Source organism: Scyliorhinus torazame, chromosome 1 (assembly GCF_047496885.1).
Source record: "Scyliorhinus torazame isolate Kashiwa2021f chromosome 1, sScyTor2.1, whole genome shotgun sequence".
Lineage (NCBI taxonomy): Eukaryota > Metazoa > Chordata > Chondrichthyes > Carcharhiniformes > Scyliorhinidae > Scyliorhinus > Scyliorhinus torazame.
In genome coordinates this window covers 418,212,109-418,229,398 of record NC_092707.1, presented here as the reverse complement: position 1 = coordinate 418,229,398, position 17,290 = coordinate 418,212,109, and the positions used below count along the sequence as shown (strand labels likewise).

The 17,290-nt window shown below is 49.0% G+C and overlaps 1 protein-coding gene across 1 annotated transcript in view; it reads right to left on the bottom strand.

The window, feature by feature from the left end:
* The window catches only part of LOC140425006 (protein EFR3 homolog B-like), a 252,529-nt gene that overhangs the window by 145,647 nt on the left and 89,592 nt on the right, over window positions 1-17,290 (bottom strand). The window contains exons 5-6 of the mRNA XM_072508816.1: window positions 15,983-16,104; window positions 3,388-3,537 (exon numbers count right to left, since the gene is read on the bottom strand). Of these exons, the coding sequence (XP_072364917.1) occupies window positions 3,388-3,537; window positions 15,983-16,104 (272 nt within the window). The remainder of the gene's footprint in view (window positions 1-3,387; window positions 3,538-15,982; window positions 16,105-17,290) is intronic.

Below are 17,290 nucleotides of genomic sequence, written 5' to 3'. Positions count from 1 at the left end.
ATGCCCACCTGGGACTGGGCCATGCCCTGCAGAGATTCAGCAATGCCCACCTGGGACTGGGACTATCTCTGCAGAGATTCAGCAATGCCCACCTGGGACTGGGGCTATCTCCGCAGAGATTCAGCAATGCCCACCTGGGACTGGGCCATGCCCTGCAGTGCCTCAGCAATGCACACCTGGGACTGAGACTATCTCCGCAGAGATTCAGCAATGCCCACCTGGGACTGGGACCATCTCCGCAGCAATTCAGCAATGCCCACCTGGGACTGGGACAATCTCCGCAGCGATTCAGCAATGCCCACCTTGGACTGGACCATGCCCTGCAGAGATTCAGCAATGCCCACCTGGGACTGGGACTATCTCCGCAGAGATTCAGCAATGCCCACCTGGGACTGCGCCATGCCCTGCAGTGCCTCAGCAATGCCCACCTGGGACTGAGACGATCTCCGCAGAGATTCAGCAATGCCTACCTGGGACTGGGACTATCTCCGCAGAGATTCAGCAATGCCCACCTGGGACTGGGCCATGCCCTGCAGTGCCTCAGCAATGCCCACCTGGGACTGAGACTATCTCCGCAGAGATTCAGCAATGTCCACCTGGGACTGAGACTATCTCCGCAGAGATTCAGCAATGCCCACCTGGGACTGGGACAATCTCCGCAGCGATTCAGCAATGCCCACCTGGGACTGGACCATGCCCTGCAGAGATTCAGCAATGCCCACCTGGGACTGGGACTATCTCTGCAGAGATTCAGCAATGCCCACATGGGACTGGGACAATCTCCGCAGAGATTCAGCAATGCCAACCTGGAACTGGGCCATGCCCTGCAGTGATTCAGCAATGCCCACTTGGGACTGGGACAATCTCCGCAGAGATTCAGCAAAGCCCACCTGGGACTGGGACAATCTCCGCAGAGATTCAGCAATGCCCACCTGGGACTGGGACAATCTCCGCAGAGATTCAGCAATGCCCACCTGGGACTGGGACTATCTCCGCATAGATTCAGCAATGCCCACCTGGGACTGGGACAATCTCTGCAGTGATTCAGCAATGCCCACCTGGGACTGGGCCATGCCCTGCAGAGATTCAGCAATGCCCACCTGGGACTGGGACTTTCTCTGCAGAGATTCAGCAATGCCCACCTGGGACTGGGGCTATCTCCGCAGAGATTCAGCAATGCCCACCTGGGACTGGGACATGCCCTGCAGTGCCTCAGCAATGCCCACCTGGGACTGGACCATGCCCTGCAGTGCCTCAGCAATGTCCACCTGGGACTGGACCATGCCCTGCAGTGCCTCAGCAATGTCCACCTGGGACTGGGCCATGCCCTGCAGTGCCTCAGCAATGTCCACCTGGGACTGGGCCATGCCCTGCAGTGCCTCAGCAATGCCCACCTGGGACTGGGACTATCTCTGCAGAGATTCAGCAATGCCCACCTGGGACTGGGGCTATCTCCGCAGAGATTCAGCAATGCCCACCTGGGACTGGGCCATGCCCTGCAGTGCCTCAGCAATGCCCACCTGGGACTGAGACTATCTCCGCAGAGATACAGCAATGCCCACCTGGGACTGGGACTAACTCCGCAGAGATTCAGCAATGCCCACCTGGGACTTGGCCATGCCCTGCAGTGATTCAGCAATGCCCACCTGGGACTGAGACTATCTCCGCAGAGATTCAGCAATGCCCACCTGGGACTGGGCCATGCCCTGCAGTGATTCAGCAATGCCCACCTGGGACTGGGACAATCTCCGCAGCGATTCAGCAAGGCCCACCTGGGACTGGGACAATCTCCGCAGCGATTCAGCAATGCCCACCTGGGACTGGGACAATCTCCGCAGCGATTCAGCAATGCCCACCTGGGACTGGACCATGCCCTGCAGTGCCTCAGCAATGTCCACCTGGGACTGAGACTATCTCCGCAGAGATTCAGCAATGCCCACCTGGGACTGGGCCATGCCCTGCAGAGATTCAGCAATGCCCACCTGGGACTGGGACAATCTCCGCAGAGATTCAGCAATGCCCACCTGGGACTGGGACATGCCCTGCAGTGCCTCAGCAATGTCCACCTGGGACTGGGCCATGCCCTGCAGTGCCTCAGCAATGCCCACCTGGGACTGGACCATGCCCTGCAGTGCCTCAGCAATGTCCACCTGGGACTGGGACAATCTCCGCAGAGATTCAGCAATGTCCACCTGGGACTGGGACAATCTCCGCAGAGATTCAGCAATGCCCACCTGGGACTGGGACACGCTCTGCAGCATCTCAGCCATTCCCATCTGAGGGCGGGACATGACCCACAGAAGCCCATCAAGGTTGGCCCAGTAATGGGTCACGTTGCCCAGCGAGGCGGACGGGTTGAAGTGGGAGGGGGCTAAATGCTCCCATGTGAGCGGAAAGGTCTCGGTGTCGTGGGAGGGGCTTTGGTGTCTACTCACTCGTGCTGCCTGGTGTAGGTTATTGACCTTTTCCCAGCACTGGAGGTGGGTCCGCCTGCACACTCTGTGAGCTCACAGACGCCGCCACCTCATCCCAGCCAGCACTGGCTGCCCTGTGACTGACACTCCAGTACCCTCAGAGGGAGAAGACATCCCTCCTGGCCTCCACCGCGTCCAGGAGCCTCCCCAGGTCAGCCTCCCCGAATCTTGGGTCCGGTGTCCTCAGCGCCATTGCTGTGAGCTGGCTGGGGTTGGCTGAGCAAGTGCAGCTTAAGTGCTGCTCGACTTTGTTAGTGGAGCGGGGTGGTGGGGGGGGGGGGTGCTGGCGAGCGCGGTCCCGACGAATCAGCTGGTGAGCCTTCATTTGCGGCGATAGGCCCGTGAGGCCTCGTTCAGTGGATCAATTAACGTTGAATTGCATTGCCGGCCTCGCTGGACCGAGCGGCGGGAAGCACGCGGCAATTCCTGCTCACTACAACACTCAGAAATCTTTCCGGAGAATCGCGCCCTAAGTATCATTTTGGGCGAGTTTGCCGCGGTTGTCAACAGTTAGGAGGCTGGCTGCTAGCAGTAAAACTTAACACAGTGGGCTAAACAGCAGGCTTGTAATGCAGAACAATGCCAGCAGCACGGTTCAATTCCCGTACCAGTCTCCCCGATCAGGCGCCGGACTGTGGCGACTAGGGGATTTTCACAGGAACTTCATTGAAGCCGACTTGTGATAAGAAGCGATTATTAATTTCTCAGCCAGTCACACTATCAGCACACATGGGTTCAGAAGAATTGTTTTCTCCTGTGAACAGGGGCCCAAAGCCCACTGTGAAATCCTGCCCCAGGCATTAGGGAAAGCTCCCTGAAGGGTTGAAGGGCCCAGGTTTGACAATAGGGAAGGGGGGATCAGAAAGACAAAGAAAGAGGTAGAGATGGTTGAAAGAGGAATATGAGGGCTTACCTCTCAGCTTCCTCTGCTTGCTGCAAGTTGAAGAGAAGAGATGGCACGATCTTATCCATGTGCTGGGGTTCCCAGATGTTGGCCTGCAGCTCATCGTTGACTGTCTTCCTTACCACACCCTGCAGACCCTTTATACCAGCCATACGGATCCTGATGGGCAGAATACAGCAACAGTTAGCAGGGATTTCACTGAATCACAGAATCTTTACACGGTGCAGCACGGTGGTGCAGTGGGTAGCACTGCAGTCTCACGGCGCCGAGGTCCCAGGTTCGAACCCGGCCCTGGGCCACTGTCCGTGTGGAGTTTGCACATTCTCCCTGTGTTTGCGGGGTTTCACCCCCACAACCCAAAGATGTGCAGGGTAGGTGGATTGGCCACGTTAAATTGCCCCTGAAGGGGGATTCAGCGATGATACCTCTTTAAGTTGAATAGCGAGTGTGCCACTAGAGTAGTTTTACATAAGTTAGTTTATTAAGGATTGAGATGAATTATAGGGAGTGCACTGAGTAATCATTATTAACCATTAAACATGTATTTCTAGGACATAGCAGTAATAGGTAATCAAATGGGATTTAGGATAGCTAACTTGACCAAAAGGATGTCACTTCTGATATCCTGTCTTTGTGAAACAATCCAGGGTGCTGGTTCTGTTGTCCTGTTTCTCACAAACAATCAGCACAGGCTGCTGGGATTGTACATAACTGTCATGGTTTGCTTGCAACTCTATTGGGTGAAATTTGAACATTGCTTGCGATTCTATTGGGTGAGTTTAAACATAGCAGCTTCAGGGATTGGATCGCGTCCAACTGGGGAGGGCTGTTGATTTTTGAAAGTTGTATATGTGCTGAGTATTTGTCTTTGTTCTGTAGAAGGATCTTGGCAGCTATCCAGGTCTTATCTCTCATGTACATGGATGCAAGCTTGTAGAAAATAAAACTGTCTTTCAGATTGTTGATGTGTCTGCTGCTCTTTGTACTGAGTTGAGCCACAGGAGAAAAGCCCACATGGAAGCCGACTCAATACACAGGCTTTGAAACCGCTCCTACAGCCCCTTAATTGGAAAAAATAAATTGGGTACTCTAAATTTTAAAATAAATAAATAAAAACCTTCCTCCAATCTGACAAATAATTACTCTCTGCTTGCTGTCACTCGGCTAAATTATTCTTGTGCCCATTTTCCCTTTTATTCCATGACTAGAATTTTACTTACAAGTCTGTTGTGTGGCACTGTATTAAATACTCTTTAAAAATCCATAGACATCACATCAACAGAATTGCGCTTATCAACCTTCTCTGTTATCTACGCAAAAAAACTCCAGCAAGTTGGCCAACATGATTTTCCGTTAATTAATCCTGAACTTCTCAAACTGTTTTTGTCTCAAACTAAAGTTTCCAGAAATTTCCCTCCCAATAAAGTCAAACTGACTGTTCTGTAGTTGTCGCCATTATCGTTGCATTGTTTTTTGAATAAGGGTGAAACATTCCCAATTCTCCAGCCCTCCGGCACCATCCGTGTCCAAGAAAGACTGGAAGATTATCACCAGTGCCTCTGAAATCTCCACTCTCAATTCCCTCATATCCTTGGATACATCTCGTCTGGTCTTGGTAGTAAAGATAGCCTTTTTAACATCTCCTCCTTCTCAATTGTAAATTAATCAAGTATATCATCGAACATAGAACATAGAACATTACAGCGCAGTACAGGCCCTTCGGCCCTCGATGTTGCGCCGACCTGTGAAACCACGCTAAAGCCCATCTACATTATTCCCTTATCGCCCATATGTCTATCCAATGACCATTTGAATACCCTAAGTATTGGTGAGTCCACTACTGTTGCAGGCAGGGCATTCCACACCCTTACTACTCTCTGAGTAAAGAACCTACCTCTGACATCTATCACCCCTCAATTTAAAGCTATGCCCCTCGTGCTAGACATCACCATCCGAGGAAAAAGGCTCTCACTGTCCACCCTATCCAATCCTCTGATCATCTTGTATGCCTCAATTAAGTCACCTCTTAACCTTCTTCTCTCTAATGAAAACAGCCTCAAGTCCCTCAGCCTTTCCTCATAAGATCTTCTCTCCATACCAGGCAACATTCTGGTAAATCCCCTCTGCACCCTTTCCAATGCTTCCACATCCTTCCTATAATGCGGCGACCAGAATTGCATGCAATACTCCAAATGCGGCCGCACCAGAGTTTTGTACAGCTGCAACATGACCTCATGGCTCCGAAACTCAATCCCTCTACCAATAAAAGCTAACACACCATACGCCTTCTTAACAACCCTCTCAACCTGGGTGGCAACTTTCAGGGATCTATGTACATGGACACCAAAATCTCTCTGCTCATCCACACTGCCAAGAATCTTACCATTAGCCAAGTACTCTGTCTTCCTGTTATTCCTTCCAAAATGAATCACCTCACACTTTTCTGCATTAAACTCCATTTGCCACCTCTCAGCCCAGCACTGCAGCTTATCTATGTCCCTCTGTAACTTGTAACATCCTTCCCCACTGTCCACAACTCCACCGACTTTAGTGTCATCTGCAAATTTACTCACCCATCATTCTACGCCCTCCTCCAGGTCATTTATAAAAATGACAAACAGCAGTGGCCCCAAAACAGATCCTTGTGGTACACCACTAGTGACTGGACTCCAGTCTGAACACTTCCCATCAACCACCACCCTTTGTCTTCTTCCAGCTAGCCAATTTCTGATCCAAACTGCCAAATCTCCCTGAATCCCATGCCTCTGTATTTTCTGCAATAGCCTACCGTGGGGAACCTTATCAAACGCTTTGCTGAAATCTATATACACCACATCAACTGCTTTACCCTCATCCACCTGTTTGGTCACCTTCTCAAAGAACTCAATAAGGTTGGTGAGGCACGACCTACCCTTCACGAAACCGTGTTGACTATGTCTAATCAAATTATTCCTTTCCAGGTGATTATACACCCCATCTCTTGTAAACCTTTCAAAGATTTTGCCCACAACAGAAGTAAGGCTCACTGGTCTATAGTTACCGGGGTTGTCTCTACTCCCCTTCTTGAACAAGGTGACAACAATTGCTATCCTCCAGTCTTCTGGCACTATTTCTGTTGACAAAGATGACTTAAAGATCAAAGCCAAAGGCTCAGCAATCTCCTCCCTAGCTTCCCAGAGAATCCTAGGATAAATCCCAACCGGCCCAGGGGACTTAACAATTCTGGAAAGGGTGAAAATAGTTAACACCTCCTCCTTATGAACCTCAAGCCCTTCTAGTCTAGTAGCCTGAATCTCAGTATTCTCCTCGACAACATTGTCTTTTTCCTGTGTGAATACTGACGAAAAATATTCATTTCAGCGGGAGCGGTGCGCAAGTGATTTCTGGGAGGTAAGTGTATCCTTTAAAAACTCTTACCTTCACAGGAGCAGGCCAGTCGATTTCAGCGGGAGCGGTGCGCAAGTGATTTCTGGGAGGTAAGTGTATCCTTTTAAAAAAACACTTCTTTTCTGTTTTATTTTTTTCGACCCGCGGACTTCTGGGAAGACCCCCCCCCCCCCAACCAATAAATTCTGGTGGAGAGGAAACCCGAGACACTACACGTGTAGTGTCTCCCACCCGCCTTCCTCCTCTAACCTAATAATAAGACCCATTGGTGTGAGGTAAGTGCCATATTATATTATTATTATATTATATTATTAGCATTGTGCAGGTCAAGGTTCGGAGGTGGAGGAGCAGTCTCTGTCAGGGAGAGAACCTGAGAACATCAAAGACACTCAGAAGGTACGAAGGTAAATAAGTGATTTTTACTCATTTTTACTTTTATACCTTTTTCAAATTGTGTGTGTCGGGGGAAACTGAAGTGACATCACAGAAAAGCTGTGACCTGAGTGGCTGGTTGGGAATCTACACTAAATTTAAAAAATTAAGCATTGGTAACTAATTAAACATAATTACTTAATTATAATTTAGAGGGTATCTAAGCCAGAGATCGGAGAGTACTATATTTAGCTTTCGCATTTCTATTAGAAATCTAGTGCTAGGAAACAGATAGTTAGCAGTAACTTTGAAATTAAAAAATATATATATTTTTAAAAAAAAAATTTTTTTTTAATTTTAATTTTAATTAATTGACGCAATGTCAGTTAGAGGGGTGCAGTGCTCTGACTGTGAGATGTGGCAGGTCCGGGAGGCTTCCAGCGTCCCGGATGGCTTCATCTGCAGAAAGCGCACCCAACTGGAGCTCCTCACAGACCGCATGGTTCGGTTGGAGCAGCAATTGGATGCACTTAGGAGCATGCAGGTGGCGGAAAGCGTCATAGTTCGCAGTTATGTAAATGTGGTCACACCCAAGGTGCAGGCAGAGAAATGGGTGACCACCAGAAAGGGCAGGCAGTCAGTGCAGGAATCCCCTGTGGTTGTCCTCCTATCGAACAGGTATACCCCTTTGGATACTGTCGGGGGGGATAGCCTATCAGGGGAAAACAGCAGCAGCCAGAGCAGCGGCAGAAGGGAGGGTCAAAGCGCAGAAGAGCAATAGTAATAGGGAACTCTCTAGTCAGGGGCACAGAAAAAGTGTTTCTGTGGACGTGAAAGAGACTCCAGGATGGTATGTTGCCTCCCTGGTGCCAGGGTCCAGGATGTCTCCGAATGGGTAGAGGGCATGCTGAAGGGGGAGGGCAAACAGGCAGAGGTCGTTGTACATATTGGTACTAACGACATATGCAGGAAGGGGCATGAGGTCCTGCAGCAGGAGTTCAGGGAGCTAGGCAGAAAGTTAAAAGACAGGACCTCGAGGGTTGTAATCTCGGGATTACTCCCTGTGCCACGTGCCAGTGAGGCTAGAAATAGGAAGATAGAGCAGCTAAACACGTGGCTAAACAGCTGGTGTAGGAGGGAGGGTTTCCATTATCTGGACCACTGGGAGCTCTTACGGGGCAGGTGTGACCTGTATAAGAAGGACGGGTTGCATCTAAACCGGAGGGGCATAAATATCCTGGCCGCGAAGTTTGCTAGTGTCACACGGGAGGGTTTAAACGAGTATGGCAGGGGGGTGGGCACGGGAGCAATAGGTCAGAAGGTGAGAGCATTGAGGGAGAACTAGGGAATAGGGACAGTGGGGCTCTGAGGCAGAGCAGACAGGGAGAAGTTGCTGAACACAGCGGGTCTGGTGGCCTGAAGTGCATATGTTTTAATGCAAGAAGTATTACGGGTAAGGCAGATGAACTTAGAGCTTGGATTAGTACTTGGAACTATGATGTTGTTGCCATTAGAGAGACCTGTTGAGGGAAGGGCAGGATTGGCAGCTAAACGTTCCAGGATTTAGATGTTTCAGGCGGGATAGAGGGGGATGTAAAAGGGGAGGCGGAGTTGCGCTACTGGTTCGGGAGAATATCACAGCTGTACTGCGGGAGGACACCTCAGAGGGCAGTGAGGCTATATGGGTAGAGATCAGGAATAAGAAGGGTGCAGTCACAATGTTGGGGGTTTACTACAGGCCTCCCAACAGCCAGCGGGAGATAGAGGAGCAGATAGGTAGACAGATTTTGGAAAAGAGTAAAAACAACAGGGTTGTGGTGATGGGAGACTTCAACTTCCCCAATATTGACTGGGACTCACTTAGTGCCAGGGGCTTAGACGGGGCGGAGTTTGTAAGGAGCATCCAGGAGGGCTTCTTAAAACAATATGTAGACAGTCCAACTAGGGAAGGGGCGGTACTGGACCTGGTATTGGGGAATGAGCCCGGCCAGGTGGTAGATGTTTCGGTAGGGGAGCATTTCGGTAACAGTGACCACAATTCAGTAAGTACTGGTGGACAAGGATAAGAGTGGTCCTAGGATGAATGTGCTAAATTGGGGGAAGGCTAATTATAACAATATTAGGCGGGAACTGAAGAACATAGATTGGGGGCGGATGTTTGAGGGCAAATCAACATCTGACATGTGGGAGGCTTTCAAGTGGCAGTTGAAAGGAATTCAGGACCGGCATGTTCCTGTGAGGAAGAAGGATAAATACTGCAATTTTCGGGAACCTTGGATAACGAGAGATATTGTAGGCCTCGTCAAAAAGAAAAAGGAGGCATTTGTCAGGGCAAAAAGGCTGGGAACAGACGAAGCCTGTGTGGAATATAAGGAAAGTAGGAAGGAACTTAAGCAAGGAGTCAGGAGGGCTAGAAGGGGTCACGAAAAGTCATTGGCAAATAGGGTTAAGGAAAATCCCAAGGCTTTTTACACATAAAAAGCAAGAGGGTAGCCAAGGAAAGGGTTGGCCCACTGAAGGATAGGCAAGGGAATCTATGTGTGGAGCCAGAGGAAATGGGCGAGGTACTAAATGAATACTTTGCATCAGTATTCACCAAAGAGAAGAAATTGGTAGATGTTGAGTCTGGAGAAGGGTTTGTAGATAGCCTGGGTCACATTGAGATCCAAAAAGACGAGGTGTTGGGTGTCTTAAAAAATATTAAGGTAGATAAGTCCCCAGGGCCTGATGGGATCTACCCCAGAATACTGAAGGAGGCTGGAGAGGAAATTGCTGAGGCCTTGACAGAAATCTTTGGATCCTCACTGTCTTCAGGGGATGTCCCGGAGGACTGGAGAATAGCCAATGTTGTTCCTCTGTTTAAGAAGGGTAGCAAGGATAATCCAGGGAACTACAGGCAGGTGAGCCTTACTTCAGTGGTAGGGAAATTACTGGAGAGAATTCTTCGAGACAGGATCTACTCCCATTTGGAAGCAAATGGACGTATTAGTGAGAGGCAGCATGGTTTTATGAAGGGGAGGTCGTGTCTCACTAACTTGACAGAGTTTTTCAAGGAGGTCGCTAAGATGATTGATGCAGGTAGGACAGTGGATGTTGTCTCTATGGACTTCAGTAAGGCCTTTGACAAGGTCCCTCATGGTAGAGTAGTACAAAAGGTGAAGTCACACGAGATCAGGGGTGAGCTGGCAAGGTGGATACAGAACTGGCTAGGTCATAGAAGGCAGAGAGTAGCAATGGAAGGATGCTTTTCTAATTGGAGGGCTGTGACCAGTGGTGTTCCACAGGGATCAGTGCTGGGACCTTTGCTCTTTGTAGTATATATAAATGATTTGGAGGAAAATGTAACTGGTCTTATTAGTAAGTTTGCAGACGACACAAAGGTTGGTGGAATTGCGGATAGCGATGAGGACTGTCAGAGGATACAGCAGGATTTAGATTGTTTGGAGACTTGGGCGGAGAGATGGCAGATGGAGTTTAATCCGGACAAATGTGAGGTAATGCATTTTGGAAGGTCTAATGCAGGTAGGGAATATACAGTGAATGGTAGAACCCTCAAGAGTATTGAAAGTCAAAGAGATCTCGGAGTACAGGTCCACAGGTCATTGAAAGGGGCAACACAGGTGGAGCAGGTAGTCAAGAAGGCATACGGCATGCTTGCCTTCATTGGCCGGGGCATTGAGTATAAGAATTGGCAAGTCATGTTGCAGCTGTATAGAACCTTAGTTAGGCCACACTTGGAGTATAGTGTTCAATTCTGGTCGCCACACTACCAGAAGGATGTGGAGGCTTTAGAGAGGGTGCAGAAGAGATTTACCAGAATGTTGCTTGGTATGGAGGGCATTAGCTATGAGGACCGGTTGAATAAACTCGGTTTGTTCTCACTGGAACGAAGGAGGTTGAGGGGAGACCTGATAGAGGTCTACAAAATTATGAGGGGCATAGACAGAGTGGATAGTCAGAGGCTTTTCCCCAGGGTAGAGGGGTCAATCACTAGGGGGCATAGGTTTAAGGTGAGAGGGGCAAGGTTTAGAGTAGATGTACGAGGCAAGTTTTTTACGAAGAGGGTAGTGGGTGCCTGGAACTCGCTACCGGAGGAGGTGGTGGAAGCAGGGACGATAGTGACGTTTAAGGGGCATCTTGACAAATACATGAATAGGATGGGAATAGAAGGATACGGACCCAGGAAGTGTAGAAGATTGTAGTTTAGTCGGGCAGCATGGTCGGCACGGGCCTGGAGGGCCGAAGGGCCTGTTCCTGTGCTGTACATTTCTTTGTTCTTTGTTCTTTGTTCTTTAGCACCTCCCCTATCTTCTCGGACTCCAAGCACAACTTCCCACTACTGTCCTTGACTGGCCCTACTCTTACCCTAGTCATTCTTTTATTCCTGACATACCTAGAGAAAGCTTTAGGGTTATCTTTGATCCTACCTGCCAAAGACTTCTCATGTCCCCTCCTGGCTCTTCTTAGCTCTCTCTTTAGGTCCTTCCTGGCTAACTTGTAACTCTCGAGCGCCCTAACTGAACCTTCATGTCTCATCTTTACATAAGCCTCCTTCTTCCTCTTGACAAGTGTTTCGACTGCCTTAGTAAACCACGGTTCCCTTGCTCGACCACTTCCTCCCTGCCTGACAGGTACATCTTATCAAGGACACGCAGTCGCTGTTCCTTGAACAAGCTCCACATTTCCATTGTGCCCATCCCCTGCAGTTTTTCTCTCCATCTGATGCATCCTTAGTCTTGCCTCATCGCACCATAATTGCCTTTCCGCCAGATATAACTCTTGCCCTGCGGTATATACCTATCCCTTTCCATCACTAAAGTAAACATAATCGAATTGTGGTCACTATCACCAAAGTGCTCACCTACCTCTAAATCTAACACCTGTCCTGGTTCATTACTCAGTACCAAATCCAATATGGCCTCGCCTCTCATTGGCCTATCTACATACTGTGTCAGGAAACCCTCCTGCACACATTGGACAAAAACGGACCCATCTAAAGTACTCGAACTATAGCATTTCCAGTCAATATTTGGAAAGTTAAAGTCCCCCATAACAACTACCCTGTTGCTTTCGCTCCTATCCAGAATCATCTTTGCAATCCTTTCCTCTACATCTCTGGAACTTTTCGGAGGCCTATAGAAAACCCCTAACAGGGTGACCTCTCTTTTCCTGCTTCTAACCTCAGCCCATACTACTTCAATCGACGAGTCCTCATCAAACGTGCTTTCTGCCATCGCAATACTGTCCTTGACTAACAATGCCACCCCTCCCCCTCTTTTACCACATTCCCTGAGCTTACTGAAATATCTATTCCTGTCCCTGCTCTATCCATGTCTCCGAAATGGCCACAACATCGAAGTCCCAGGTATAACCCATGCCGCAAGTTCACCCACCTTATTCCGGATGCTCCTGGCATTGAAGAAGACACACTTTAAACCACCTTCCTGCCTGCCGGTACACTCCTGCAACTTTAAAACCTTACTCATGACCTCACTACTCTCAACCTCCTGTATACTGGAGCTACAATTCAGGTTCCCATGCCCCTGCTGAACTAGTTTAAACCCTCCCGAAGAGCATTAGCAAATTTCCCCCCCCCAGGATATTGGTACCCCTCTGGTCCAGGTGTAGACCATCCCGTTTATAGAGGTCCCACCGACCCCAGAATGAGCCCCAATTCTCCAGAAATCTGACACCCTCCCTCCTGCACCATCCCGATAGCCACGTGTTCAACTCCTCTCTTTCCCTATTCCTCGTCTCGCTATCACGTGGCACGGGAAACAACACAGAGATAATAACTCTGTTTGTCCTCGATCTAATTTTCTACCCTAGCTCCCTGAATTCCTGCCTTACATCCCCATCCCTTTTCCTACCTATGTCGTTGGTACCTATGTGGACCACGACTTGGGGCTTCTCCCCCTCCCCCTTAAGGATCCCGAAAACACGATCCGAGACATCACGCACCCTGGCACCTGGGAGGCAACACACCAACCGCGAGTCTCTCTCGTTCCCACAGAATCTCCTATCTATTCCCCTAACTATGGAGTCTCCAATGACTAATGCTCTACTCCTCTCCCCCCTTCCCTTCTGAGCAACAGGGACAGACTCTGTGCCAGAGACCTGCACCCCATGGCTTACCCCTGGTAAATCCCCTCCCCCAACAGTATCCAAAGCGGTATACTTGTTACTAAGGGGAACGGCCACAGGGGATCCCTGTACTGACTGCTTCCTCCCAGCTCCTCTCACCGTCACCCATCTATCTTTATTCTTCGGAGTAACTACATCCCTGAAGCTTCTATCTATGACCACCTCTGCCTCCCCTCTCATCTCAGCCCGGGTAGCATCCTCTAGCTTTGTTAACATGATGTGGAGATGCCGGGTGAGCACAGTAAGACGTTTTACAACACCAGGCTAAAGCCAACAGGTTTGTTTCAAACACTAGCTTTCGGAGCCCTGCTCCTTCCTCAGGTGAATGAAAATGAAATGCAAATGAAAATCGCTTATTGTCACAAGTAGGCTTCAAATGAAGTTACTGTGAAAAGCCTCTAGTTGCCACATTCCGGTGCCTGTTCGGGGAGGCTGATACGGGAATTGAACCGTGCTGCTGGCCTGCCTTGGTCTGCTTTCAAAGTCAGCGATTTAGCCCTGTGCTAAACAGCCCCTGCACATAATGAATATTCCTGCCTGGTGATTGTCGTGCGATATCCGTTCATTCGTTGTCGCAGCGTCTGCATGGTCTCGCCAATGGACCACGCTTCAGGACATCCTTTCCTGCAGCGTATGAGGTAGACAACGTTGGCCGAGTCGCACGAGTGTGTACCGCGTACCTGGTGGGTGGTGTTCCCACGTGTAATGGTGGTATCCATGCCGATGATCTGGCACGTCTTGCAGAGATTGCCATGGCAGGGTTGTGTGGTGTAGTGGTCATTGTTCTGATGGCTGGGTCGTTTGCTGCAAACAATGGTCTGTTTGAGGTTGCGCGGTTGTTTGAAGGCAAGTACTGGGGGTGTGGGATGACCTTGGCAAGATGTTCATCTTCATCGATGACGTGTTGAAGGCTGTGAAGAAGATGTCGTAGTTTCTCCGCTCCGGGAAAGTACTGGACGACGAAGGGTATTCTGTCGTTTGTGTCCCGTGTTTGTCTTCTGAGGAGGTCGGTGCGGTTTTTTGCTGTGGCGCGTTGGAACTTTCGATCGATGAGTCGAGCGCCATATCCCGTTCGTATCAGGGCATCTTTCAGCGTCTGTAGATGTCTGTTACGCTCCTCCTCGTCCGAGCAGATCCTGTGTATACGGAGGGCGTGTCCATAGGGGATGGCTTCTCGCAGACGCTGCAACAACGAATGAACGGATATCGCGCGACAACCACCAGGCAGGAATGTTCCCTTCCAGTTGGGGAACACTTCAGCAGTCAAGGGCATTCAGCCTCTGATCTCCGGGTAAGCGTTCTCCAAGGCGGCCTTCAGGACGCGCGACAACGCAGAATCGCCGAGCAGAAACTTATAGCCAAGTTCCGCACACGAGTGCGGCCTCAACCGGGACCTGGGATTCATGTCGCATTACATTCACCCCCCCACCATCTGGCCTGGGCTTGCAAAATCCTACCAACTGTCCTGGCTTGACACAATTCACACCTCTTTAACCTGGGGTTACCCCTATCTCTGGATCTGTCAAGACTTAATCACCTGCTAATGCTCACATTCCAAGCATTGTTTGGCATCTTTGAATTTGTCTGTATCTATGTTTCTGGAACATACCTCTTCATTCACCTGAGGAAGGAGCAGCGCTCCGAAAGCTAGTGTTTGAAACAAACCTGTTGGACTTTAACCTGGTGTTGGAAGACTTCTTACTAGCTTTGTAAAGACAGATACAAATTATTGGTTTAATATCCCTGCTACTTCCCCTGCCTCCACATGCAAGTGTCCTTTTTTAAAATCTCTATTCGGTCCTACTCTTTATCTAACTACCTTTTTATGATTTATGCGCTTGCTGAAGACCCTGTTGTTTTCGCTGCACGGGTCTTTTCATGCTCTCTTCTTGATTTCCTGATATATTTTTTCACTTCCCCTCTGGTACTTCTATATCCAGTTTGATTATCCATTGCATTATCGACCTGACAGCTATCACAGGCAAACCTCTTCCTTTGCATCTTCACGACTGTCTCCCTCGTCATCCAGGGGGCTCTGAATGTATTTGTCCGACCTTTCCCCTTCAAGGGAATATACTTGACAATTTCTATAATACCTTTTCTTTGAAAGTAGCCTATTGTTCAGCTGCCGTCTTTTCAACCAACATTTGATTCCAACTCACTTTACTCTGATGTGTTTTCATCATTGAAGTTGGTTTTCTTCCAGTTAATTATCCCTGCTCTGGATTGCTCTTTGTCCTTTCCCATGGCCACCCTGAACTTGATGATATAATGGTCACTGTCCCCTCGATACTCTCCCACTGATAGTTGATCCACTTTGGGCCAACTCATTCCCCAGAACCAGGTCCAAAAGGACCTGGCCTCTCGTTGAGCCGGAAACATACTAGAACCCTAGGATAGAATCTAGAGAACCATAGGATCCCGACAGTGCAGAAGGAAGCATTCGGCTCATCGCGTCTGCACCAGCCCTCTGAAGGAGCATCCCACATCGGCCCCACGCTTACTGTGGGACCAGGGGCTCCCACTTATACTAAGTAGTGCATCCAAAGTGCAACCAAAGGAATTTCAGACAGAAATATAAAACAGTCTGCCAAAGCAAATCATTGTCTTTAGTAATCATTAGCTGCTCTTTAGAAACTGAACTTGGGAGAAGACTGAAGATCTCTCCATAATTTCCCTGGGTGAAACAGTGTCTACTCACTTCATCCTGTCTGTCGCATCATCATGTCCTGAGTGGCACATTTCGCTGAACCTGGACACAAAGAAATCGTAGCTGCGGTGATATGATGGAGTGTCCTCCTCGATGTTTGCAAACTTGATGAACTGCAGAAGAAAAAAATTCTATTTACTCAAATAGTTCAAACCAATCAAAACACCCCCATTGTCCTCATTCCAGAAGACATTTGATAAGGTGCCACATCGAAGGTTATTGTGAAAAAAGCTCATCGTGTAGGGGGTAACATGTTGGCATGGAAACAGGACTGGCGAGCTACCAGAGACAGAGGACAACCATGAATGTGTTTTTTCTGAAAGGTAAAATGTGACCAATGCTGCGTCACAGGGATTGGTGCAGGGGTCTCAATTTATACAAATGACTTGGCCAAAGAGACTGAAGGCATGGTTGACAAATTTGCTGATGACACAAAGATAAGTGGGATAGTAAGTTGTGAAGACTTTTTTTTTTAAATTTAGAGTACCCAATTCATTTTTTTTCCAATTAAGGGGCAATTTAGTGCGGCCAATCCACCTTCCCTGCACATCTTTGGGTTGTGGGGGCGAAACCCACGCAAACACGGGAAGAACGTGCAAACTCCACACGGACAGTGACCCAGAGCCGGGATCGAACCTGGGACCTCGGCGCCGTGAGGCAGCAGGGCTAACCCACTGCGCCACCGTGCTGCCCTGTGAAGAGGACTTAAGGAGGCTACAACTGAATATAGATAGGTTAAGGACACAATGCAACCAAAACATTTCTAAGTGTCATCAGGAACATAGGTACAGGAGTAGGCCATTCAGCCCCTCGAGCCTGTCCTGCCATTCAATGAGATCATGGCTGATCTGTGGCCTAACTCCATACATCCCTTAATATTTTTGCTATTAATTCATTTAAACTTAACAACTGTTCTCGCTTCAGCTGCTGTGTGGGAGAGAGTTCCCAACCTCTACCACCCTTTGAGTGAAGAAGCTCTTCCCAACATCTCTCCTGAACGGTCTGGCCCTAATTTTTAGACGATGCCCCTCGTTTCAAAATCTCCAACCAGTGGGAATAGTTTATCTTTATCTACCTTGTCTTTCCCTGTTAATATGTTGAATATTTCAATCAGATACCCCTTAACCATCTAAATTCCAGCAAAAACAGACCTAATTTGTGTAAACCCTCCTCGGAACTCAACCCCTGTAATCCAGGAGTAATTTCAGTGAACCTATGTTGCTCTCCCTCCAAGGCCAAATATCCTTCCTCTGGTGTGGTGCCCGGAACTGCTCCCAGTGACTCCGGGGTTTTGTAAAG